Here is a 26,863-nt window from a genome sequence, read left to right as displayed (position 1 = left end):
ACGGGAACCTGCAGAATGAACCTAAACTAGAGGAAAAATACCACCCACTCTGACGAACTGTTTGTCCAGTCTAGGCCATTGTGAAATCCACCTCTATTTGCAATCTCTTTATTACTAGAGCCACTACAGTAAAATTCAGAAGTGAATGTAAATACTAAAGATAATGTAACTGTCTCCAAGACCAGTTTAAAACTATATTCTTAAAGCCATGCCTTACAGAAGTTATTTCAGAATTAGCTGGCAATAAGACTATCAGTCTCAGTGACAAGCAACCGTTTCGTCACATTCTGCAGGAGGTTGCTTTATTAAATATTTCAAGTCAGAACTACTGTACAAAGCTGCTTTAAAAATCCACTCTTAGAAAGCATATTTAAGTTTTTATTACTTACACCAGTTTTTCCACTTCCTGTTTCTGCAGCCTAAATGGAAAACAACGTTGTCAATTAAAGAAGTCAACTTAACTGATACCACGTGAAAACCGTTTATACCTGACTAGCTACCTTGACTTTCAGGTGCCTCCAGATCGCAGGTTCCCTCAGTCAACTGCGACTTTGCCAACCTTGCCATTCCCTCAAGAATTGTTCCCCCCTTCCTTTTCCCATTGCTACCATTCAAATCTAAGGCCTCATCATTCTAACCCAGGTTACGAAAGTATCCGAACAGTATCTAATCTCTCAGAACTCTATTACCAAATTAGTCTTCATAAAAACACAATCCTAACCTTGTAACACACCCCTCCTTAAAATGTCCAATGATCCCCACTGCCAACAAATACCGAATTCTTTTAAGTGACACCTGAGAAAGAGCCAGGTCATCTGAGCCACTGTATATTTCCCATGTTATCTCAAATTTCGCCTCACCAGACACACATATTTTATGCTTCCCTCTAACTGAATGCTCCGGGATCACATCTGCATTCTCCTCTCTACGTAGGGGTTAATCCTCTTGCATCCTCCCTTGTCCTAAATCTACTGCCCCCCAGAGGAGTCCCCATGGTCCCCTCATCCAGGAGGACAACTGGCCCCACTCGAATCCTTTAGCACTTTGCAAGCTTATCCAGGGGCCATGGTTCTCTTGTAGACAATTATCTGTGTACATGTATTACGGTGCTACTGGGGTGAAGCTTCTCAAGGGAAAAACCGCATCTTACCAGTTTTCCCCACAACTTCTACCTAGTACTTTGAATCAGTATATGTGTCCTAAATGCATGTAAATATATAAAATTACTTGGGTGAAAATATCATCTTGAAGCCTACAGAGTTCTTACAGTGGTTCACAAACATTCCCCGACCGTGCGTCCCGGCTCCCAGCCCCTCCCCCTATTGAACATACCATAAGCACATCACCGCCTCCCAGGATCAGGGGGATGGATTCTGCCTGGATATCAGTTGGGAGACTAAAAGAATCATATTTTGAAAAGTTTTAGTTAGTAAAATTAAAATAAATCACCTAAGCTAATTAAGGCATGTAGGCATGCTAAGTTATAAACCTAAGACAGAATGTTATTTGATAAATACTACCAATCTTTTTCAACTAGAAATATATCAAAATTTAAAAAGGAAGTGTCCTGTAAGTTAGAGAATCACAATAAAACTTAATTTCACTTACCCAACTACACCCAAAAAGATGTGATAGAATCATGAACCGTTTAAATGATAAAGCACTGCTGTTGCAGGTACATTTAAGCTTCGTGTACTTACAGCCAATCCATCTCTTCCACAGCTTGTGCAATTTCAGGCATCACACCCATCTCTGAAAATAAAAATTAATTTTAAAAAACCACACCTACTGAACTTAAATCATACGGCTCTGAAAGTTACTGTCTGAGGAGAAAAGGCTTTGAAGCGCAGCTCCGTTCCTCGGCCCCTCCTGAGTGTGGCACTGTTGAAAGAGGGGACGCTTTGGAGAAAGACCTGAGTTCAAATCCAACCTCTCACCAGCAGTGCTACCTCGGGCAAGCTATAGCCTCTTTCCTCCACACACATCGGGGCAGTGTTACCCACCCTGGAGGGATGCAGGAAGGTTACAGGTAACAAGTGCGGTATTGGTGCCCAATTACCACGGAATACACAGTAACCCCGTGTTCCCAGGACTAATGAGAAATCTGCTGGATTAGAGAGAGGGTCTGGACCAGCATGTTGGTTGGTTCATGTGGAGATAATGTGGAATCCGTGCGCCCTGGCTATCTGAGGACCACGTGAACACCCTCAGAGCCCACGTTCACTGGCAGCCCGAACCAAAGCTCTGCCTAACTGAAAAGGCAGGGCCCGGGGTGAAAACGTGGGTAATTGGAAACATCAGGTGCAGAACCGCACTGATAACTTCACATGTTTAATAATTCTACTTCAAAGCCAGTCGGACGTGAATAGATTGGATTAGTTCTGATTAGATTTTTCTCGATTTATCATTTCTCAAATGAAATGCAGAGAGTAGTGAGTTGGATTACTTACACCTCCTTCCCAAACAGGAAGTGCTTTTTATTTTAAGACTGCATTTATAAAAAGGAAGCTTTCATTATTATTACTATAAACGTATACATTTCTATTAAAAATTAACAATATTCCCAAGCCCTCCAAATAACCAATTTGGAAAATTTGCATTTCTTGCAATTATTTCTGAAAAGACATAAAACAAATCCACAAATTGACTATATCCATTGCAGGGGTAGCTTTTTCTTTGCATCAGCTGAGAAGAACCATACCAGCAAAAAACACAATAGATACAACCCTGAAATTTCATATTGTAAACTTGTTGATATAAACATCGCTGACATAGGCAAGTATAAAAATCTTTTTCAAAAGGGCTCTCCTAATTCTAAATCTCCCCAGGAAAATGCATAGATGGAAAAACTAATTAAGGGTTAAAGTTGTGTATCCAAGCAGCCCTTTCTAATACGTGTTCCCATTAGAGTCTACCCAATTCTCTCTCCTAAAAAGCAAATGGCTTGGATAAAGAAGGAGAGTGATGGTCTTCTCTATGCCGCATCCTGCCAGCTGGACCTGCCTGTGAAACTGCGGTACTGTGAGCAGCAACAGACTCAGCAAATCCCAGATTCCTTGTTCCATGTGGTCATGTTCCCTGCATGTTTGCTATGAAGCCATCTTCTCTTTACATATAACATTTTTAACACAGAAAAAATGAGAATTTTCATCTTCTTTAATCCCACATGTCTTTATTTCATATCACAGACTCTTCTAGCCCTTTACCCGAACATCCCCGAAATGTGTGCACGACTCCCCAAGAAGTGAACCTGTAAAATGACAACCTGGAACGGCTCTGCACACCTGGCTCTAACACCTTGTTTTGGGAGAGGGCTGGGGGCAAAATTACCCACCGCTGAGGAGACTTCCCCTTGCCTCCTATTGTAAGATGTAACTACCACCACCTGAAATCCTAACTCAGGACTGAAAATCTGGAATTCCTAATGTGTTCATAGGAGAAAAGTGAAAAAGAACAGCAGCACTTAAAGTCACCTTAACAGATTAAGAGCATTAAAATGTAGGCCTAACTTGCACTTACAGCCATGTGAATTTCCCACGTTTAAGTGTATAGAAGGCTTAGTGCAGCTTCTTAAAACTGTGGATGTATAAAGGAATGATGGTAAAGGAAGAGGGAAAAAATAGCAACTGTTAGGTTGCATAAACGACCTCAAAATCCTATTTGGAATAAAGGAGGGCGTCATTCAGCAAATGAATGACTATTTCTCAATACTGTACGCCTGAGCTCTGTATGAGGATGAAAACGCGTTCCCTTGCAGCTTCACTACTACCTAACGTTGGTGTGGATCTGCTAGCGTTTAAACAAATAAATCACACGTTTCCGCCTCGGGCGTTTACTTTTTGGAAGGACCTGGAAAAAAACTGGGCGGAGGCGGGAGAGTCCGTTTCCCAGCGGAGCCTCCCCCGCCCCGCCGCCCGCCGGCCCGCCAAGCCCGGTCCCGGGCTCGCCAGCGCCGCTGCCACGTCCGCGGGCGGGAGGCCTGCAACCGGGGACCCGCCGGCGCCACGCCGCCGCCCGTCCCCTGGCAGGGCGGCCCGGTGCGGGCTGCGAGGAGACAGGGCGGAGGGCGCCCGGGGAGGCCGCCGCCCGCACAGCAGGCGCTCCCGCAACTTGGAGCGCGCGGAGCCGCCTCGCTGGCCGCCGCGGGTGCCCCCGCATCATGGCCCGCAGGCGCCGCGTGGACAGCTCCCTCCGGCGCTCCCGGCACCTGGCCGCCCCCACCCGCAGGCTCCCGCCGGCCGCCCGCGCCGGGGATCGCGCGCACAGCCCGCCCCGCACACGCACCGGAGAAGGCCGCCATCTTCGCGCGTCCTCCGCGGCCTGGCTCGCGCTCCCTCCCTCCGCGCCGCCACGCCGCGCCGCCCGCTTCCGGCCAGCCCTGCGGCTTTGCAGTTCCGGGCGGGGACCCAGGCCCCGGACAAGGGTTCCGGCGGAAGAAATGAGCCCCCGACTCCTCCCCCTTACTCCCCCCTCCCCGCATATGCCCGAGCGCGGACCGGGTTCCGGGGGTCCTTGGCAGGAGCGGTCATCATTAGACGTAACTGGCAATGACCATTTGTTCGGAGCTTGCTCGTGTCCTCAGGACCGCATTTCCCACACCAGGAGGCACAAGAGGGTGGCTCAGAGGCCCAGGATGATCTGAGGGCAGAGGTTGCCCTCTCCTACCCACTCAGCCCCCAACCTCTCAATCGAGCCGGGCTTTGCGGGAGTCCGTGACCTCCACAGAAGGTACTGATGAACTCAGTGCCCAGAAAACCAAGCCCACGGAGTGCTGGCATCACTTCATGTGTTTGACTCAAATAAGGGAGGACTTGGGTCGCCCAGCCTCCTTTGGCGTTTGATAAAGTTTATGGAAATCTTGAATTTCTGGAAGTTTTGACTCCTTTCCCTTTGCAGAGAGAGAGAGAGGAAAAATACATGAATGTTTGACCAACCCCAACAACTCTGCCAGGTGGTATCTTTAGATGGGGAGACTAAGGTTCAGCAAAGTTGCCTGATTTACCTAAGGCCACACAGCTGCTGAGTGGCAGCGTGGGCCTGAGCCACAGCCGCCTAACTGCAGGTCCGTGCTGTGGGATCGGTGACGGGTGCTACCCTCAGGCACGAGGCATCAGATGGAGCCATCTTCTGGGTTTGCATTGCAGCTCTGCCAATCGCTGGCTGTGTAACCTTAATGCCTGGGCTTCAGCTGACTCATCTGTAGAACAGTCACGAGAAGTAGTTAGTACCTATCTGGTAGGATTGTTACGTGGATGAAATAAAGTGGGCAAAGCACCTAAAAGCGTGCATAGCACATGGCAACAATAGGTGTCAGCTCTACTGTTACTATCTCCTATATCATAAAAGGCCTGTGGTCGTGACGCTGTAATGGCAGAACGACCAGGAGGTGCTGGAGCGCCTCTTGGGACCTTACCCCACCCCCACCCCACCCCCCGGGCGCCGGCAGCGGTGGCGGACATGGCCCTGATGGCAGGCTAGGCCTAGGGGACCCTACACGTGCACGATTTAATCATGCGCTGGGCCTCGAGTTACATATAACAGGATTCACCTGACGCTCCCAACAGCCGAGGACGATACATCAGGCCAGCAGCTTCCCACCTCCAGGGCCACCTTCACACTGTATTTTATATCCTCCTTGTATGTCATATACGTTTACGTGAGTGATAACCCTGGAATTATTCAATGTATCTGTTCTGAAAAGGTGCCATGTGCCCCACATGCCAAAGACAGGCACAGGATCACATGTTGTGGGGGACTGGCAAAGGGGGAATGAGAAATCTGATTCTGCTGCCTTGAGCCAGTCCCCGTCTTAAACACATAAAAGGCTTGACGGTGCCAGTTAGAGAAGAGCTTTCTCTGAAGAGAGTCCTTGAAGCCCTGGGGCGCATTTCCGCCTTCAGGGGAGAAAGTGTTTGCCAGGGGACCGCTCGGGGGACTTTTGGTCTCTGGAGTCTGGGAAGCAGAGCCATGCTAGGAGAGGCTGTGGCTAGGGAGCTCCGAGGTGGCAGGGCAGGAACAGAGACGGAGGGGGAGGGCTGCTGGGGAAGCAGACCACGTCTCCAAACGTGGCCTTTTCCTCCAGGGCCAGCGGGGCCTTTGGAGAGGGGACCTGAAGCTCTGCACACAGAACGTGCCCAAGAGAGCTGCCCAGAGAAGCTCCATAATGCAGCAGGCAGCCCCCACCAAGAACCCAGCTGTATTCATCTTGTAACTAGGACAGGTATCTATCACCTGCCTCGTGTACGTGGCATGGGGGGAATACCAGCAGAAGAATCTCCAAGATAATCCCCAAAAGTACCCCCTGAGCGGAAGAATCAGCCTTGAGTGCGATTGAGCCAGAGAGCACAGCAGCGCATCCCCAAATGAAAGTGGGTATCTCCCCCATGTCATCTGCCACCCCATCCTCCCCCCCCCCCCCAGCTCAGAAACAGCTAGTGGGAGAGGGGAGACTGACCACACCCTCCCCCTCACTGCAAGCTGGGGAGGGAGGAAGCTATAGTTTGGGTGAAAGTTGTGGATTTTTATCACTACACTGTTTAAGTGCAGACATGTGGCTATACTGGTGATGAGTGTAACCAGACAACTTTTCGCTACCTGAGAGTGACCAGAAAAGCTCTGGAATATGCTAGAGGCTCCATCTAGGCCAGGGAAAGAGCCCAGAGAGAGGGTTTCAGGGTAATGGGAAATGTTTTCTGCTTGTGATGTATCAAGTTTAGCAAATATAAATGATAGAGAGAGATTGAGAGAGAGTGTGTGCTAATGCCCTCAATAATGTGAATTGGGACAAAATGTGATTGGCTATGAGAGAGAGAGAGAGAGAGAAAGAGAGAGAGAGAGAGAGAGAGAGAGAGAGAGAGAGAGAGAGAGAGAGAGATTGAGAGAGAGAGATTGAGAGAGAGAGAGAGCTAATGCCCTCAACAATGTGAATTGGGACAAAATGTGATTGGCTATCCTTCTTGGCAGGTAGGAGAAGACCAGGCAGAGAAGTAGCAGGCAACCCTTTACCAAACCAAGAGACAGAGTATGGGTACCCCCAGTCCAGTCTCTTTCCGGTTCACTCTCCCCAGAACAGGCTGATTAAGTGGGCACCTCCTATCCTGGAGGCAGCCCTGGAATCAATCCCCTTACCTGGTCCCAGGAACCCAGCTACATAGTTAGTTGGGGAGACAACTACCACTAGGTGGCGCCACACTGACGCTGAGCCAGGTGAAGTTTGAACCCGTCAAAACTCCCAGCGTGGGACTTCCCTGGTACCCCCTCCCCCAGTGCATTTCTGTAACTGCACAATAACCCCACATCTTACACAACTGGGTCTTTTGGACCCCAGTCTGTCATAGTAATTTTACTATGTTATCCATGGACCCAGAAGAATGTGCTCTGTATTTTCATGTAAGCTTTCGATAGCTCACTGCAGAACATGTGGTTTTGCTACTCCCAGGACAGACTTCAGAAATATGCCCTTCAGACACCCAAGGACAGTGAAGGAGGGTAGCCCCGGTGAAGGACTCTGTGGCCCAGTCACCCCAAAGGCACACACAGTCCCCCTCCCCCTTGCCCTTTCCATTCATAATCAGCTCAGCTAGCACCTTGCAGCGAATCCTGATCAATGCCAACCTCTAAACTGCTAGTTTGCCCCAATAATTATTTCTCCTTTTCCTTAAATTTCTGACTTTCAGCTGGACATATGGATGCCCAGAATAAAGACTTCCTTTCCCAGCCTCCCCTGATAGCTCGGTATGGCCATACCCCTACGTTCTTGCCTGTGGCACGTAAACAGAAGTGTCCTGAAGGGAGATGGCATGTCCTCCTTGCTCTTCCTCCGTCCTGTTGGATGGAATAGGGATGTGATGGCTGGGGTCGGAGCAGCCATATTGGACCATGAGAAGAGAGCCATATACTGAGGACAGTGGAAGGATACAAGAGAAGGGCCTTGAGTCCCTGACACCCAGGCGCACCACACTAGCCGAAACTGTGGCTTTGTTAGAGAGTGGGAATTTTTGAGCATTCCAGAGAGGCCGTGGACTATGCCCCAGATAGAGTTGTCAGTGCTGACACCAGGCCAGGCCTTGAGATAGGGTCTCATGGCCCCTTCCCAGCACGTAGGCCTTCTTTCATAGAACACTGTCAGCTTTCTGAAGAACAGGATGACCCTGTGAATAACATGGTCGTCATTGGCTTGATCCTGACGTTGCTTGGGAAAAACTGTTTTGTCTTGGGTTACTTGTTCTGCAAAAACCGGATGTGGTTAATGTGCTTAAAAGCGGTCCTACACAAAGGGTCGCTGCTGCTCTCTGGTCTCCCTGCGTGGAGAATGGCAGAGCAGTCGCCGGGTGGTCTGGCCGCCCGGCTAATAAAGGCTCCCTAAATTTTAATTTGGTCTGGGCTCCAGTGGTCGTTCATTCACATCCGCTCCACAACAGCTTTAGCGTCCTTACATGGGAGAGGAATAAGCATCCGTCTTCTTTGTTTTGTGTTTTCTGCCCCACTTTGCTGAAGGTACTCTTAATTTATATGCCCCCCATTAGTTAACTCTTGCTACAGGACAAATTGCCTCAAAATCTAGTGACTCAGAGTGCAAACACCCGTGATCCCTGGCAGCTTGCGTGGCGCAGGAGTGCGGGAGCCGCTTGACGGGCTCCTGGCTGGGGCTGCAAGCATCTGAGGCTGCCGCGGGCGGCTCAGCTGGTACAGGCAGCTGGCTCTCGGGACCATCCAGCAGGGACCTCATCCTGGGCTGCTGGGAGGTTCTCAGGAGAGGGCTGCTGGCATCCCTACCCCACCCCCTTGGCCACCAAAACAAGAGAACTTGAGAATGAAGCCGAGTGAGGGATATCTTTTATGACTTAGCCATCAAAGCCACCCACTGTCACTTCTGCAATATATTATTGGCCACAGATGCCCACTCAGCGTGGAAATACACAGAGGCGTGAGGGCAGGTAGACAAGGCTCATTCGAGGCTCCCACACCCCACTTCTTCCCTAACGGCTCGGTATCTGTTCCAGTAGCAGGTGATAATCCCTCCAGATCAGGGAAAGGTATTTTTGTACAGTAGCCTCGGGGATAAATCATGTTCCTTCTACACCAGCTATTGTTGCCATTAAATTTGTTGGCTTAGCTGACTTAGCCGATTTTTCACAATTTACCTGATTCAGAGAGCAGTTTGGAGATAGCTCTCGTTTAAACATCCTCTTTTTCCCCTCTGAATTTCCTCCAGCTTCTCAGCTGAGCCAGAGTCATTGAATTTTATGCCTTTGTCAAAATAAGCTGTCAGCAACTGGGCCAGATCTATGGGAAGGCGACATCGTTGTCGCTGCCCAGCTCTCACCTTGCGGTGCTTGGACCGGAGGGGGCCCGGCACACAGACATAAATCTGGAGCTCTATAATTCTCTCTCCCTCGAAGAAGTGGCCATAAAGCCCATCACTCCAGATATATGGCGGGGGAGAGACAAAGGACAGCCTGTGATGAGTTTCAGAGGGGCCGTAAAACAGAAAGAGAGACCTCACTCACCGTGGCGCTCTCATTAGAAGCCAGCCAGGCAGGGGCGTGATGGACGGTGGGGTGCTGACTGGCCGGCGGGCATGAATGTCACTCCCTGTCCCACCCCCGCCACCCTGAGCGCCCCTCGGCCCCTGTGACTGATGCTGACGGCTCTTGGGGAAACGGTACCGCTTTCGGAGTCTGAACAGGAGAACTTGGCCTGGAGGTTGTCGGTGTTTAAGAGCAGACTGTGCACCAGACGAATAAATGGTCTGAATGCAGTCGCCCCAGCCCTGCCAGGACCCTCGAGTCCCGTGACCTGCAGGAGAGACCCGCTGCGCATCACACACAGGGCGTGGGCCTGTCTTCTCAGCCTCTGCCCAGCGTCCTTGCTTCACCTCCCTCCTTCCCGTCTGTGAGGACTGATCACAGCTTTTCCTGTTAGCAAAGCCTGGGGGTTTTTATTTAAAGCAGACCGAACAGACAACGTGCTATACTTTAAAAAGGGGGGAGGGGATAAAGATGGTCAAGATTTTTTTAAAATATATATTTTTATTGATTTCAGAAAGAGAGAGAGAGAGAGAGAGAGAGACAGAGAGAGAGAGAGAGAGAGAGAGAGAGAGAGAAAGAGAGAGAAACATCAATGATGAGAGAGAATCATTGATCGGCTACCTCCTGAACACTCCACACTGGGGATCAAGCCTGCAACCCGGGCATGTGCCCTAACCAGGAATTGAACCATGACTTCCTGGTTCATAGGTCTACGCTCAACCACTGAGCCACACCAGCCTGGCAGGTCAAGAATTTTTAAAAAATGCCTGGAGAAACTAATTCTGATATGGAAATTTATACTGCCTGGGCATATGTAGTGGCACAAACCATCCATTTATCATGCTCATAGATTCTGCCTGGGGCGGGGAAGTGGACCTGGCGCAGCAGGAATGCTTATGTCTGTCTGTTCCTCAATACCTAGCACCTCAACTGAAAGACTCCCAGGCCAGGGGTTGGGCTCATTTGACGGTTTCTTCACTCAGGTGATGGTTGATGCTCCTGTGGCCGAGCGCCTAGCTGGGGCGCCTCCATGTGGCCTGGGCTTCCCCACAGCATGGCGGTTGTACTCCATGTGACCAAGCTTCAGAAGTCCAGCGGTGTCCCTTCCTCCCGTGTTCTTACTGAGGCAGTTACAGAGCTCTGCCCAGGTTCAAGGGGATCATAGATCCCACCACCCGAAGGGGGCGTGTCCACATGTCATTGGAAGAAAAGCACGTGGGACAGGGTATCAGTGGGCGAGGCTTTCAGGCCCTCAAGAAAGACACTCCAGAGTGTGAGAGATTCATACCCACCTCAAAGGGATGGAGGAAGAATTCACAACTGTAAGCTCCTGTTAGTAAAGGCTCCAAGAAAGGGTCTCGGGGGTCCTATGTCAGGTGTTGGGTAGAGTGAATAATCAATTCTTTTTTTTTTTAATTTCTTTATTGATTAAGGTGTCACATATTTGTCCTCATCCCCCCATTCCCATCCCACACCCCTCCCCACGGTTGCCCCAACCCCCTGTTGAACTTAGCCATTGGTTAGGCTCATATGCATGCACACAAGTCCTTTGGTTGATCTCTCCCCCCTCCCCCCACCCTCCCCTATCCTCCCTCTGAGGCCCAATAGTCCGATCGATGCCTCCTTGTTTCTGGTTCTGTTCTTGTTCATCAGTCTATGTTGTTCATCATTTCCCCTAGATGAGCGAGATCATGTGTCACTAGAGATATACTTATAAGAACTGAATGTGAGACGAGCAATAATAGTTATGCTGACAGGCAAATGAATCAGTCTGTAGTGAGTTTCTTTCTGGACCAACAGTTCTTTTGAGACCCAATTTCAATGTCCACCAGTTCCTTATGTGTACATGTCGGCACTGACCCCTTGAATAGTCAATTCTTTGGGGAGCCTTGAACTTTCCCAGGCAGGTACTTGGAGGAGGGGAGTGGGGAGGCTGTTGTTAGGACCATCCTAACACCCTGAGCTGTTCGAAACGATGTCAGGATGTAAGTCCTTTAAGTGTAGGGCGTAGGGAGCGGACAAAATCATTTGTGCTGAGAATGTGTAGTCTCTAATGGGCCAAGGCTGAGACCGAGTGGAGAAGGGGGCTCAGAGGAGCCTGGCTGGAGTTCGGTCAGGGAGGGAATCTTTAGGCCCCCCAAACCCCCATAGATGAGGAAACCAAAGTGCAGGTGGATTAATGTGTGCAAGGCGATCGAAAGAGTCAGTAACAGAGCTATGGTTCAAAACCTGTTCCAGGTTAAAATTGTATTTAAATAACAATGTAGACTTTAAAAACTGTAAGAATTTAATACTGGGCATACATTTTTATCTAAACAGAAACCGAAAATGATAAGGAAACAGTTTACTGCCTGAAATTCCACTGAGGAGCGAACATCATTAAAGTGGAGAGACATTTCATAATTCCACCGCAAATGGTCCTTAATCCTTGGTGTTTAATTTGGCTTTGCCAGAGAGTGTCGGATCCTAACGTTTTAATAGCTTCTACATGTTCAGTCAGTACTTGGCCTTATCAAAACACATTATTAATTCCTCATCGGCTTCATTGAATCCTTGTTCTGTTGGTTAATGTTTCCCCTGTCATTTTTTCTTAGAGGATAAGGATAAAGGGAAGGACTTGGCCATAATTTCATTACCACAGGAGAAAGAACTCAGAGCTCATGAATGATCCACTTACGGGGAGAACATTTTCTTGAGCCTAGAGTATTTTGCTGGAGGAAATACATGATTTTTAAAAGCTGCAGTCTCTCTCTCTTTTTTAAGCCAAAAGGGTTAATCTGTAACAGCATCAACATAACCATGAATAATTCATGCAGTCAATCAAATGGTAGTACTCAGGGCCTACCTGCAGCCTGGGTTTAAAAAGCCATTGTCCCTGCCCCCAAAGAATGACAGCATTTTGGCTTTGCAGCTGCCTTTGGGATTTTTGAAGGATCGGTGTTATCTGGGACTCCCCAGGCGTCCCCAGACTGTGGACATGAATGGGAGTCATCGCTGTAAGCGGAAACACTGTCATGTCACTGGTCCTGCTCCAGCTGGTGACGCAGGAGCCTCAGTCTTTTGTAAACTCCCCGACCAACCCTTGCTGGGGAGCCCAGAAGTGTCTCAAATGTGTTGGCAAACACGTGCATCCTTCTGGGCGCCGCCAGTCCACCCTCTGAGGCCCCTGTGGCGCCTCGTGGGCCTGCCCGGTGTGGCCTGCGCGCCTGGGAGCTGCAGGGCGTTTGTGGCCACGTTCCCAGAAAGCCTCCCCTTTGTGCTTCCCTCCGAGGTTCAGGGTGTTTCACTTCAGGCAATCTGTCAGACAGGACATCCTGAAAGGCTCCCGCAATCGACCTCTAACACGTAAAAACAAAACCGCAACCTTAAAAATGAACGGATGAGCCCAGCTGGTGGACGCTCAGTGGTTTTGAGTGTCGAACTAGGAACCAGGAGGTCATGGTTCGATTTCTGGTCAGAGCACAGTCCGGGTTGCCGGCTCCATCCCCAGTGGGTGTGGGGGGGGGGGGGGGAGGACGTGCAGGAGGCAGCCAATCTACGATTCTCTCTCATCATTGATGTTTCTCTCTCTCCCTCTCCCTTCCTCTCTGAAATCAATTAAAATATATTAAAAAAATAAAAACATATTAAAAAAATGAATGGATGAGTTTGTCAGAAAGTAAAGGAAACCCTCATTCCTGGCAACAGGCAGAAGGCTCTATAGAAGCAAGCAGTGACATCATCAGTTGCTTGGGGGTGGAGCTTTGATCTCCCAGCTGAGGAAGGATGGGAGGGGGAGGCCAGGGTCAAAGCCAAGGATCTGTGAAGAGAAGGGTGTTGGGTCACTGATCACCCCACATAAAGGTAGGGCCCAAGAAGAGCTACACAGTGAAAATAAAATCTCATCACACAGGGTCAGACAGCAACCAGACTGGTCCGCTCCGCCTGGAATCTGAGTGGATGCAAAAGTCTGTGAGGATTTGTGAAAACAGCCTGGTCCTTTTGCAAGTCTGGGGCCTAAATTTACATTATTTGTTGTGGAGAGCGGCCACAGCATTTGCACAGGTTCAAGTCTCAGACTAATGAGCAGGCACGGTCCTCTCGTGGCAAAGCCACGTGCAAGTCCCAGCACAATTATAGCCAAAGGCTGTGGTTGTAACCTTGACCTTATGGTCTGAACCTGTGGTCCCACGTGGCTGAGTGAGGCAGGCTGTGGGAGGTGCAGCAAGTGCTGCCAAAACAAAGCTTGATAGAGTTCAGGTGCATGTAATTGAGTAGATTCTAAACCCACGAGAACGTTGTAAACATCTTGACCACGTCCTTACTTTGCCTCTCGGAATCTGGCTATAAAATTAAGACTTGGCTTGCAGGCCGGGGCGCTGCCTCTCCATCAGAGAGCACAATTTGTAACTTTTGAAATAATTTAGAATCTTAAAGTGGACCCAAGTCTCACAGGGACCTTGGGAAAGGGAAGGCAGGCTTTCCGGGGAAAGGGACCCTCTAACCCCAGGGCTCGAAAAATGCTCACAGATTGGATTTCAAAGCATATGAGCAAACAAGGCACACATACACATTCATTCTCTCTCTCTCACTCACACACACATTCTCTCTCTCACACACACACACATTCTCTCTCACACACACACTCATTCTCTCTCACACACACACACACACACTCATCTCTCTCTCTCTCTCTCTCTCTCTCTCTCTCACACACACACACACACACACACACACACTCATCTCTCTCTCTCTCTCTCTCTCTCTCTCTCTCACACACACACACACACACACACACACTCATTCTCTCTCTCTCTCTCTCTCTCACACACACACACACACACCCACACCTCATAAAGAAACAAACCACCATGAGCAAGAGTCAGGAGAAAGAAACATACAAAGATGTTTAAGGATTTCAGGTATTAGAAATAATCAGGTAGAAAATTTAGTTCCGTTGAGGCATACTTGGTATGCTATGAGAATAGAAGAAAAATGGGAACATTTTCCTGTTTTTTAAAAAAAATATATTTTATTGATTTTTTACAGAGAGGAAGGGAAAGAGAGAGTTAGAAACATCGATGAGAGAGAAACATCGATCAGCTGTCTCCTGCACACCCCCTCACTGGGGATGTGCCCACAACCAAGGTACATGCCCTTGACCGGAATCGAACCTGGGACCTTTCAGTCCACAGGCTGATGCTCTATCCACTGAGCCAAACTGGTTTCGGCACCTGTTCTTTTTTTTCCTTCCCCTCATCAACGGCTTATAAACACATCAGATGATTTCTCATTAAAATTACTTCTCGTGAAAATGGGTATGTCGTCATTATTAAAATCATCTTTTTCACTCTCAAAAGTTCCTCAGTTTGGACAATTCACTATACCTGTACAGTCAGTGTAAGGAAGACCAACTAGCGTTGGACTTCAGCCATGCAGCCTGTTGGACCTTGATCACTTTTCTGCCTCTTCGTTTCCAGCCCCAACGTCTGGCATTCTTACCACCTGCTTCCCTTTTGCTGGTCACCGCACTGCCTTCCCCTCCCAGGCGCTCTCCTGGGGTTTAAACAGCGGTGGGGAAGGCTTCAGAGCCTGCCCCTGTGCTCAGAGCACTGCCGGTGCTAGAATTCCCCTCCCAGGAATCGCTCCCCGTTGAATGCAGAGTCACTTTCCAGGTGTGGTAGCGTCAGCCTGTGCTTTTCGTTTCTGCACAACGTTAAGCTCCCAGGAGTCGGCCAGGCGCGGCCTTAGGTCTCCTGTTCTGTTGTACAAATGGGCTGGGTGAAGGGTGAGGGGAAGGGTGAGGAGGAACACGGGAATTAACATAATGTGGTGCTGGCAGAGAAGAAACACTTCTTGGTGATGTACTGGCGATTGTCCCCTTCACAGCTAAGAAGGACGCATCCTTTGTGGGGTTGGCCAGCCACCTCCTGGCTGTGATGGTGCTGATCAGTGACGAAGAGAATGGACGAAGCAGAAAGCAACCCCATTTCTATCTGAGAAAGGATGAGACGGGGAACTCGGTGTGCAGAAATGGGAAGGGACAGTGCTGAGGCCATGTCCCAGGCCGGGGCCACCCCTCAGACTTCCCCAGTGCATGGGTCCCTACCTGCTCACATTCTACAGCCTTCCACATGAGCAGTGCTCCCTGAAGCTGGGCACTTGGCCGGCCCTAGTGGGATGGGGAGGCGAAGTCTGGGGTTTGCAATTGAGGATTTGATGAAAAGACAGCTGTTGGCAGAAGTGCAATGAGTCAATAGGTTTTTTGGGCAGTTTTTCATTTATTCAACAAATTATATGTATTTTGTCCTGTGCCTTGTTCCAGGCACTGTTGTAAACTCTGAGGATATCGTAAGGGACCCTATGTATCTAGCCGTTCATCATCTCCTTTATTTTTATTTTTTTTTTTTAATATAGATTTTATTGATTTTTTTACAGAGAGGAAGGGAGAGGGATAGAGAGTTAGAAACATCGATGAGAGAGAAACATCGATCAGCTGCCTCCTGCACACCCCCTACTGGGGATGTGCCCACAACCAAGGTACATGCCCTTGACCGGAATCGAACCTGGGACCTTTCAGTCCACAGGCTGATGCTCTATCCACTGAGCCAAACCAGTTAGGGCCATCATCTCCTTTATTAAAAGGGGTTCTGTGAGCTGCTCTAGCAAATTACTGGAACCCACGAAGGAAGTCTTTGAAATCTCTGATCTACAGTCGATTTGTCAGCAGCACAGGTGATAATCCGGGATTTGCATCTGGCATCTGAGGTGTGTGTGTTGGGAGGTGTGTACGGTTGTGGGCGGTGGGCAGTCTTGTGGGACTGAACCCTGAGCCTGTGGGCTCTGGGCTGTCTCCGGAGAGTGACAGTTTTTTTAAATTTGCAACCACCTTCCCCGAACTCCCCAGATCCCCCTCGCCTTCCGTATTCTTTCCCCTAACACTTGTCATCCCCCAATTTTTTGTCGTTTGCAAAAACTAAGCACAGACCCCGCTGGCCTTCACCGCCTTTTCCCAACTTCTGTAGCATCATTCCTTTGATACCTGTTATTGGCTTAATCTGTGGCGTCGCCTAACTTCTGGGCGCTTATTTAAAAAAACACCACTTGCAATCTTTCCATGCATTAGGCAACAAACCCATAGAGGAATGCTAGCATCTCAGGGGGACCCTTTTTACCATTTTCATTTTACAGTAGCTGACTGGGAAAGAGAGGTTCAGACTTGGCTGATCTCAAGCAGATTAATACGCAAGGAGCGCAGAGAAACCCTGTCATCGCCCAGACGAGCAATAGTCCTCGTACTTCCTACGCACGACGGGTTAATCCTTTGCACTCGCTTGCTTTTTTCTCGATTCCTTTATTCTAATGCTAACCGTGTCGAGTCACGCTCGACATCCGAGTGCAAAATTAACCTAACTAACATTTCCTTTTCCGTCCAGTAGACTCCACCCCTTCGCCGGGCAGGAAGAGCGGTCGCGGCCGGGGAAGCTTGTCCCTCGCGGGAGGCCGTAGTGTCGCTCCCTCCGCTGCCAGGCCCGGACAACATGGCGGCCTCCGAGTCCGCGCCGGCTGCCACTCCAGGCGCCGCGGAGGGCGAGGAGGAGACGATTCTCTATGACTTGCTGGTCAACACCGAGTGGCCCCCGGAGACAGAAGTGCAGGTGAGCCGGGCCCCTCTAGAGCTGGGGCCAGCTTGTCGCGACGGCGCCCGGGCGGAGCCACGTAGGAAGCGCCACGTAGGGCGGCGGTGCTGGTGGGCGGGGGGAGCTGGGCCCGGCCGCGCGTCCCGTTGCCTAGCAACGGCGCGCCGGGCGAGCGGGGGTCTGGGTCCAGGAGCCCGGCTCTGGAGATTCCTCCCGGCTCCGGGCTTGGTGTGGCCCGGCTGCACCGCGGGCCCTGGTTCTGTCCCGGGCGGCCCCGCGGGCTCTGGTTCTGTCCCGGGCGGCCCCGCGGGCTCTGGTTCTGTCCCGGGCGGTGCTGGGAAGGGGCTGCAGCCTCGGACTCCAGGGCCCCTCTCACCCCTGACTGCGTGTCCCCTCCCCTCCCGGGCGGCCAGGGCGGGCCCTCCTCTGCAGCGGGACCCGGGTCCTTGGAGCTCCTGGCGGGCTGCCACGGAGCGGGCATCGAGCCTTCACTCCTGCTTGGAGCCGAGTTGCACCAGCTCCTGTGTGTTTCACTGAACAGGCACTTCCTGCGTGCAGGTGGGCGTCGGCCCGTGTCCCAGATACGGCGCGGGGTGCTGGGCCCCCGGGTGATGACTTTCGCGGGGCCTGCAGTGTGGCGGGGAGACCACCCGGTCCACATTTCTCACCCGCCGGAGCCAGAAGCGCCGTCATAGCCTCAGGCGTGACGAGTAAGGCCCTAGTGACCCGGGCTGGGCTCTCTGCTAAGGAAGGGGTCGCAGGGCTATGGTAACCTGACATGGACCTGGGGTTCCCCGTTCCCTAGAGAGGCCCTCCCCGGCGCAGGGTGAAGAGTGGGAAGCAGGAATCCACGTCTGTCCGGCAGATAACTGATTGAGAGCCTCACCTGTGCCAGCACCGGTTCGGACTCAGAGGGTGCAGCCCGGTGGAAAAGGACTTTTACCAAAGATCACCGAGTCCAGTCCCTATAGATTCTCTTTTTACAAAATCTTTCGAAAGAGTTTCTAGACCGGAGAAGCGACGCATTCTCCTGTGAAGTTTGTCGTTTCTCTTTAACCTTGCCATTGCAGTTTCTGCTCGTCGTGAATAATGTATTTTGTAGGCTGGCAGAGGCCTGTCTATATTACTGTTTTTCAGGTGTTTATTTAGTTTCACTTTGTCTTTATCGGGGTGACTGTTTTATAGGTTATGCAGCCAGGAAGCCGCAGCTGGCTGCTATTGGTTGGATAAGGATACGTTTCTGCCCCTTAGCACTCACTGGTTAATTACAATAATGATTCAGAATACTTAACGTTATACATTGACAAAAAAAAAATAAAAAATAAGCACAGCATCAACTTACATTGAAACCTCTTGGCACTCAGTATGTGTAGTGCCTAGAATCGTTTAGCCCACACAGCCTGTGTGAAATATACTTAACTATTTAATGTAGCAATTATATCTCTGTGTGCCTTCCTAGCATTTTCTCTGTGGATATAAAACATTCAATGCATTTGTCTCAGAGATGAACTTACTCATCTAAATGAGCCCTTTTCCGGCAGGCAAAACTGGTGTTGGGCCTCTCTAGCCCCCAGCCGGTCTTTGCCCTGGACTTCTCTTGCCTTTGGACTGGTGCTTTGATATGAAGTAGTTTCCAGCCTGAATCCTTCCTTATCCTCCGCAAAATTCATCCTCACCAATGCCTGTGACTGCGTTGTGCTCACTTGTACGCCCACCCTCCCCAGGCCTGCTTCTGGCTGAGTAGTTTTTAAATGCTGGTAATTTGTACCCAGTGCTCTGAGTAGTCACAGAGAAATAGAACTTGACATAGTGTGTAAGGATGACTAGAAAATTCTCAAATGTAAGCTTTTTTTTTTCTTTTCTTCATCTTCAGCCTAGAGGCAACCGAAAACATGGCGCATCCTTCATCATCACAAAAGCAGTTCGAGGTAGGTATTGCTTATTTATTTTTTCTACATGTATTTATATGCATATAAGTATGTAGTTAGTAGGTAATTCCCCCCACCCCCAATTTCACTCAGACCTGTGCTATTTTAGAAAGTTTAGGAATTTTAAAATGTGTTTTTTAGACTTTTAATGTAGAACCTGATAAAAGTGACAAGCACACATGGTACCTGAGTTTAATTTTATATATGTATATATTTTCATGATATATGATATGTATAAATACACACATACATGACTGCATGTGTATGTGTGTATACGCACACACTTTTAATGCAGTGTAGAGCTAAGGTATGGCCCGAGTTAGCCATTATGGATGTGTTCTAGAAGAAACGAAGAAAATGAAGCCGAGTTTGAGCCTCGGAGAGTGTGGACATTGAAGGTGAGAAGACGGTGGCAGGCTGTTGTAAGTGGCTTACATGATGTTTCGGGTACATCGGGCCAGGGTTATTCAAATTACACAATAGATGAACCAGGGCATTCTTTAACTGCTGGCGGACTGCACGCTGTGCTCCCAGGATCGCACTGGCCGCAGTGAGCCGGTGCTGGGAGGGCTCTGTGGGCACTGAAACAGGCTTTCCCAGGCCAGCAAGCTGGTGCTGCTCCGAGTGTATGTGGTAGGTGAGGAAGCTTGGCCAGGGTCATTCATTTGGAACTTGACTGCATGCCTCTCTGGTCCCAAAGCCTGTCCTCCTTACACGGGTGATGGGAGCTACTCATAAAGAGGAGATCCAGTGCCCAAGGAGTTGAGTATTTGAAATGAACTGTAATTTTACTTTCTGAGAAAGATAAAATTATTTTATCTTCTGATACAAGAATCGCTAGCATATGCAGTTTTCGTTATCACAAATGCTTTGAAGTTCAGGAAATTTAGAAAATATATACAAGTCATAACATTTATTGTAGAAAACTTAGAGAATATAGGTAACCACAAATTAGAGTAAGTAAATTACTCTTCATTTTGCCACTCACAGGTAATCTATTATCCTTCAGACCTTCTCCCAGTGATATACACTTAACTGCGTACACATATGTTCACACGCACATATGTGTTTTAAATGAGATACTATAAAAACATTATTTGTCAATAATGTGTTAGAGATTGGTTTTCATGGACTTCCCCATTTTTAGATATTATTATTAAAATTTTTGCTATAAAGTATAAAATGGTATCTTAATTTTTTTCTAAAAATACTTTGGTTTTAAAGGGCAATTACTATGATTTTTACTCCATGGTTTTATTAAAGCCTGTTTGGCAAAATTTAGCATCTCAAATCACTTGTACTTTTTGTACTGTTAGGAAATACTTCAAAGTTTTGAATACACCAGCTTGGAACTTAATATAAACATATGATCTTGTAAAAGATATAGTGCATTTTAGATTTTATTTATTCTCTTATTTTAAGAGTTGTACTCTGTGTTTTGTAATGACTCATTCTACAGTGTATTTTGGATTTTATCATCAAGAAATATTTGGCTTTTCTATTTTTTTTTTTTTTTTTTTTACAGATCGCTTATTATTTTTACGTCAGTACATCTGGTACAGGTGAGTCATTCCACAGAGAAACGGTATGAACATCAAATACAAACAATACTGTCCTATTTATGATTTAAGTTTTGGAACTGAATTGTGATATAGATGCTGATAATCAGGTGAACCCAGTTTATAAAATAGACATTTCGTATACTTGGCATACTCTGGCAGGGTGTCTTATAGACTTAGGGTGATTTTGCCCCCTTAGTCATTATTAAGATAGTCTCCTGACAACTGGTGCTTTCACTGGTGAGCGTTCTGAGCCTTATCCTGAACGATGAAGGCTCCCTGCCTTATCTCGAATGTCCACATGAGGGATCTGCAGCTTGTAAAGCTTTTAACAACTTTTTTGTCCTTATTGTCGTATCCCCTCTTGTGCATCAGAGAAGGTTCTTTCGGTTTCAGTTCTTGGGTACTTCTGAATTCTTTTAAGTGTTATGTGTGTTTTCAGGCACAGTGCTAATTTTGAGCCCTGAAAGGAACAAAAAAATGATTATTCTGACAAAGGATAGAATTCAGCTTTTAGATATGTGTGTAGAAATAGTTTTATGGAATTCTTTACCACGGATTGCTTTTTCCTTGAGGACGTCTAATCTTACAAGCTGCAGAGATAATACCGATAATACAGTTCTATGAAAGAGAACTTTGGCTTCGCTCTAGGGCTGGCTCCAGTGTTTTCTGCTTTTCCTTTGTCGTGTGTGTGTGTGTGTGTGTGTGTGTATATGTATGTGAGTGTGTGTGTGTGTGTGTGTGTGTGTGTATCTTTCACGATTAGATTTTAAGCTCGCTAATGTGTTGTAGTTCCATCCCTGCGTGTGTGTGTGTGTGTGTGTGTGTGTGTGTGTGTTTCACGATTAGATTTTAAGCTCACTAATGTGTTGTGGTTTCAGCCCTGCACCCTTTTTGCTCCCTGATGGACTGGTTCGCTTGGTTAATAAACAGATAAACTGGCATTTGGTCCTTGCAAGGTAAGGATGTATAAAATTCATATGTTTCTCTACCTGGGTAAACATTTAAATTTCATTATGGCATTAATTTTGGGGTGTTTATGGCTTAATAGTCTTGGCATTTATTGTATATAAATTCCCTTTGTTTAAATGTGTTAATTCAAGCTATATTTGAATCATTTTGCCTGCTTTTGTACCAAATGTCATCTAATTTCAAGGTGTAAAGATGAAAACACTTAAAAATGATTTTAACTTCTTAAAATCCCTCCATGCGTGTGGAAGACTGTTACAAATGTGCATACAGATTCTCTTCTTCTTTCTCCCCTATGAAAGCAATGGAAAGCTTCTGGCTGCTGTTCAAGATCAGTGTGTGGAGATCAGGTAATTGTTAATATTCATATTAAAAATGTCCTTTGGGAAGCAATTTGCTTGACGATGGGAACTAAGAGTTTTAAAGGGGGCACGTTTAAAGGGACTTTACCATTAACTCACATTTCTGCCTCACTGCTTCTTTCTGGAGAACTAGGAGTTAGGCCTTGTCTGGAGAAAGGGGTAGTCCCCAATTTTAGAGGTGCCACATGTTTTGCCTGCTGTTCCTAATGTCCCAAAGAATGAACTGATTTTCCTGAGTTAGTTGCTATTGTTTTATCGCTTTCGTAACTGATATTTTAATTAAAAATAAAGCGCATGGAAAGCCCAGCTTAGAAGCCTTCTAGGTGGGTACGTAATGCCACCGAATGTCTCGAGAGAACAGAATATCCCTGGTCTCAAGTAGCATGTCTTGGTCCTGTGTGGACCCACAGTCCATCTACGTACAGCTTGATGCCTACAGAGCAAAGCAGCCCCTGCTTTTGAATACCTTCCTGAGCGTGTGCTTAGCTGACCTCACAGCACATAGTCCAACGGAAAATACGCATCGTCTACTGAGAAAGGAACGTTCCTTAAAAGACAGCAGAGTGATCTGGGGAAATGGAAAGATGAACATGCCCCTCTAAGAAAGTATCCTTCATCATGTAATTAGCAAAATGGTGTTTGACAGCCGTTTAAATTTTTTAATTTTACAGAAGGAGAGGAAGGGGGAGGGGGGATAGAGGGGGGAGAGAGAGAGAGAGAGAGAAGAGAGAGAGAGAGAGAAAGAGAGAAACAGAAACATGAATATGTTGTTGCACTTATTGTTGCATTCGTTGGTTGCTTCTTGTATGTGCCCTGACTGGAGATTGAACCCACAGCCTTGGTGTATTGGGACGATGCGATAGCCAACTGAGCTACCTGGCTGGGGCCAATAATGACAGCCTTTTAAAAACTACATTACTTAGTATGGCATGGCTGTGACAGGCGGGTTCCTTTCTTGAACAGCATCATTAAGCATCCCGTGGGTTCAGCGCTTGAACGTACGTATGCATAGGATGGGCTAGCATTTCCTCTTCCATTTGTTGCAGCAATGTGAAACGCATCTCTGGGAATTGTGCTGATAGTGTGACTTCTTTTTTCAAAAATTAAATTTATTGGGGTAACATTGGTTAATAAAATTATATAGGTTTCAAGTGTGCAATTCTATGATATGTCATCTGTATATTGCATTGTGTGGCCACCACCCAAAGTCAAATCATCTTCTGTCACCACACATTTGACACCCTTTACCCTTAACTACCCCTCACCCCCCTTTCCTCTGGTAACTAGCATACTGTTGTCTGTGTCTATGATATTTTGTTTCTTTGTTCATTTGTTGCTTTCAGTTTTATAACCCACATATAAGTGACATCATATGGTTCTTGATTTTTTTTTGACTAACTTATTTGGCTTAGCATGATATTCTCAAGGTCCATCCATGTTGTCCCAAATGGCAGTATTTCATCTTTTCTATGGCTCAGTAGTATTCCACTGTATACATGTGCCACGTCTTCGTATCCAGTCATCTATCAATTTGGTTGTTTTTATGTTTAAACTCACTTGTGCTTATGTCACTTCATTCTTGTTATAACTCCATTTCTGATGAAAAAGAAATGTTGGAAGAAAGTAGTATCCCTAATGGAAGGGTCTTATTTGAGGCACAGAACCTTCTCTGTAAGAGCAGGAACGATTTAGGGTTGTGTAGAGAAGTTGTCCAGTCTGTAGTATCTGTGGTGGTGTATGGTAGTACACAATAGTGTTGTTATGTAAAACTATTGTCTTCATTTTGTGCATACGTTGCAGGTCTGCCAAAGATGATTTTACATCTATTATTGGGAAATGTCAAGGTAAGAGTTTCCAAAATATCTAAAAAATGAAAATTTCAAGTTTGCAGTAGCTTATAGTATATCTTAAAAGTTAGAATAGAGATTAAATAAATATTTATTAACAAAGATTATTAAGACTGCTTATTAAAACAATTTTTGAAAATCTTAACTGATTTCACTTACTGCCTTAATTTTGCTTTAGGATGTGCATTTTGGCGAAATTAGAAATTGAAACTTTTTAAAAAGTCTAAGCCAGTTTTGTGATAAAGTATTTGTATGCGTTTGTAGTCTTTTATTCTGAATTCAATGAAGAAATAAATATTTTGGTATAAATCAAGACTTGGTCAGATACAACCCGGCCAATGTGGCTCAGTGGTTGAGCATTGACCTATAAACCAGGAAGTCATGGTTTGATTCCTGATCAAGGCACATGCCCAGGTTATGGGCTCGATCCCCATTGGGCGTGCAGGAGGCAGCCAATCAATGATTCTCTCTCATCATTGATGTTTCTTAACTCTCTCTCCCCTTCCCTTCTTCTCTGAAATCAATAAAAATATATTTTAAAAGTTGGTCAGATACAGACTAGTAAAAAAAAGTTTGGGATTTGATCATTCTTTGATATAGTTAGCAAGAATTTACTGAGTGTGTTTTATGTAATACTAGGGGCCCAGTGCACCAATTCATGCACCTTGAAAGGAACTGTGGGCTGGAAGGATGCGTTGGGCACAGGGGTGGGTCTCGGACCATCCTCTGCGTCCCTGCCTGGCCCCTCCCACCGCTGCCCCTGGTCCCCTGTCTGCCGGCAGCCCTGCTCCCACCCCCACTGCTCCCACACCCGCTGCTCCCACCCCCACTGCTCCCACCCCCGCTGCTCCCACGCGCTGACAGTGCCTGCTTGCGGCGCGGAGCCATTGGGGCTGGCGCCAGCAGTGGGGGCGATTGGGTCCGGCAGCCGCCACTCGCACCTGCTGATGGTTGGCACTGGTGCGGGTGCCGGCAGCAGGTGCAAGCGGTGGCTCTGGCTCTGGCGCTGGCTGCGGGTGTGAGTGTGGCCGGCATTGGCAGTGGGTGCAAGCGGCGGCTCCGGTGCTGGCAGGAGGTGCGAGTGCTGGGTGGGACTGTGGCACGCGGGAGCAAAGAATTTTCAGTAACCACCAGAGGCTCGCCCTGATGACAGCGACCAGCACCCCGCTTTGGTCTGGAGACCCTGCTTACCTGCTCCACCATCCCGCCACGGCTGACGCCCGCCATGGTCCACACATGCCCCCTGGTGGTCAGTGCACGTCATAGCGACTGGTTGTTAGGTTGTTTGGTTGTTCTGCTGTTCGGTCTATTTGCATATTAGCCTTTTATTATATAGGATGAATCATTCCTGGTACTAGGGGTATTATTGTGAGCAAAAGGCATGGTCCTGTACCTCATACAGACACTCAAACACATGATTGTAAACTTGGACAGATCTGATGAAGGAAAAATACAGAGTTGGGTGAGAGTCTCTAACCAGGAGTGTGAGATGAGATTGTTGAGAAAAAGTGACTTTTGGAAAGCAACCTAAAGAGTGAGTAGAGGGTGGGAGCAGTGGGGAAGGTGGCGGGGGCGGTGCTTGATCTGCAGGAGCAGGGTGTGAAGAGGTAGCTGGGAAGCGTATACCCGGAAGGCAGTGAAGAGGGCGTTAGTAGGTAAGTGCAACCATTACTTATGCTTATTTTCAGGACCTGCAGTTCCATCTGCATGACCTTGTGCTACTTTAGCGGTGGTAGTTGTGGGAATCGTAATGATGACAGTCCTGGTCCTTGTAATGACAAACATTTACAGTGTCCTTACTGCGTGCCAGGCGCTGCATTTTCTCATTTAATTGAAAGAACATGGCACATATTTTATCTTAAAGCAGCGTTAGGATAAAATGAATATTTGACAGTGAAAGCGAGCATGGAGAAGGGAGGCATGGATTGTTTTGAAATGTACAAAATGATGAACTACTGAGGATTCCCCGAGCCCCCCATGGAGATGCTGGTCTTTAAGCTCTTTGTCAAATGCACATTGGTGGCCGGGGGCCAGTTTTCTCCTAATTGTCTCATTCTCAGCCATCCAGATGCATTGAGAAGATTAAGCATTAAATGTTTTAAACATGTTCTGAGTTCCCATATGAACGGTGATTTTCTGTAAGTATGTCAGAGAATCAGTATTCCTAAACAATCCCCATGTACTAGTGGATAAGGTAGTAGTAGAGTGCTTATGGACTTGTCTTCTTTTTAAAATTGAATTTATTGGGGTGACATTGGTTCATAAAATTATACAAGTTTCATGGGTACAATTCTATATGATGGAGTTCTCTTGACATACAAGACATACATTTTATGACTTAAAGCAAATGTAAAACTTCTTATCCCTCCCTGTTGTTATCTGTTCTTCTGCTCATTTCCCTGATGGTCAGGGTACCCTTATCTGTATCAAGCCGGGAATGTAGACATTTTTTTCTTCTTTTTCTTTCTCTCCCTTCCTTCCTTCTTCAACAAATAAACATTGAGCTTGCCACTGCATGCCAGGCGCCGTCCTAGGCACTGTGTGTGTCTGCAGCGAGGAGTGATGCCGGCTACCGAGACGGAAGGGGCAGCCCCTCAGGCGGAGCGACAGGGTAGCCCTTGCAGTGGTGCCCAATGGCACAGTGGAGGGCATCCCCCCGGACTCCGCCCGCCTGGGAGTCTGGTTAGATGGCTCTTGCTCCCGCCCCGGCGCTCAGCCCTCGGGCCCCCGTTCTGGCTTTTAACATTTTCACTTGCTTTCCCGTGACTGTCTCCTGACGGCTTTCTTCCAGATGCTCTTCACTAACCCAGCTTTGCACAGCTTGCCAAATGGATCACTCATAAAAGAGAATCACCATGTCACCCTTCAGGTCTGGCTCCCCTGTCCTCCAGATAGGTGACCTTGGACAAGTTCCGTCTCCACTACCTGTAACATGGGTATGATTTTATAGATTGGGTTGTGGAAAAGTTATGTGAGCTAATGTAAATAAATTAAGCTCTGAGCATACAAAATATAAATAAAGCTCTTAGCATAACGTCTGACACTTTGT

General features: G+C 47.6%; 2 protein-coding genes across 3 annotated transcripts in view; one reads left to right on the top strand and one right to left on the bottom strand.

Annotated features, from left to right (window-relative positions):
- The window catches only part of DDX1 (DEAD-box helicase 1), a 28,937-nt gene extending 24,576 nt beyond the window's left edge, over positions 1-4,361 (bottom strand). For both annotated transcript variants that reach the window (XM_054728126.1, XM_054728127.1), the window contains exons 1-4: positions 4,285-4,361; positions 1,701-1,752; positions 1,333-1,396; positions 390-419 (exon numbers count right to left, since the gene is read on the bottom strand). In XM_054728126.1, the coding sequence (XP_054584101.1) occupies positions 390-419; positions 1,333-1,396; positions 1,701-1,752; positions 4,285-4,300 (162 nt within the window). In that variant the 5' untranslated portion in view covers positions 4,301-4,361. The remainder of the gene's footprint in view (positions 1-389; positions 420-1,332; positions 1,397-1,700; positions 1,753-4,284) is intronic.
- A 12,626-nt stretch (positions 4,362-16,987) lies between these two features.
- The window catches only part of NBAS (NBAS subunit of NRZ tethering complex), a 197,573-nt gene continuing 187,697 nt past the window's right edge, over positions 16,988-26,863 (top strand). The window contains exons 1-6 of the mRNA XM_028140372.2: positions 16,988-17,167; positions 19,023-19,077; positions 20,603-20,639; positions 21,518-21,595; positions 21,908-21,955; positions 23,768-23,811. Of these exons, the coding sequence (XP_027996173.2) occupies positions 17,051-17,167; positions 19,023-19,077; positions 20,603-20,639; positions 21,518-21,595; positions 21,908-21,955; positions 23,768-23,811 (379 nt within the window). The 5' untranslated portion in view covers positions 16,988-17,050. The remainder of the gene's footprint in view (positions 17,168-19,022; positions 19,078-20,602; positions 20,640-21,517; positions 21,596-21,907; positions 21,956-23,767; positions 23,812-26,863) is intronic.

The sequence above is a fragment of the Eptesicus fuscus genome, chromosome 16, assembly GCF_027574615.1.
Source record: "Eptesicus fuscus isolate TK198812 chromosome 16, DD_ASM_mEF_20220401, whole genome shotgun sequence".
Classification (NCBI taxonomy): domain Eukaryota; kingdom Metazoa; phylum Chordata; class Mammalia; order Chiroptera; family Vespertilionidae; genus Eptesicus; species Eptesicus fuscus.
The sequence above is the reverse complement of the archived record's forward strand: the minus strand, read 5'-3'. Positions and strand labels throughout refer to the sequence as shown.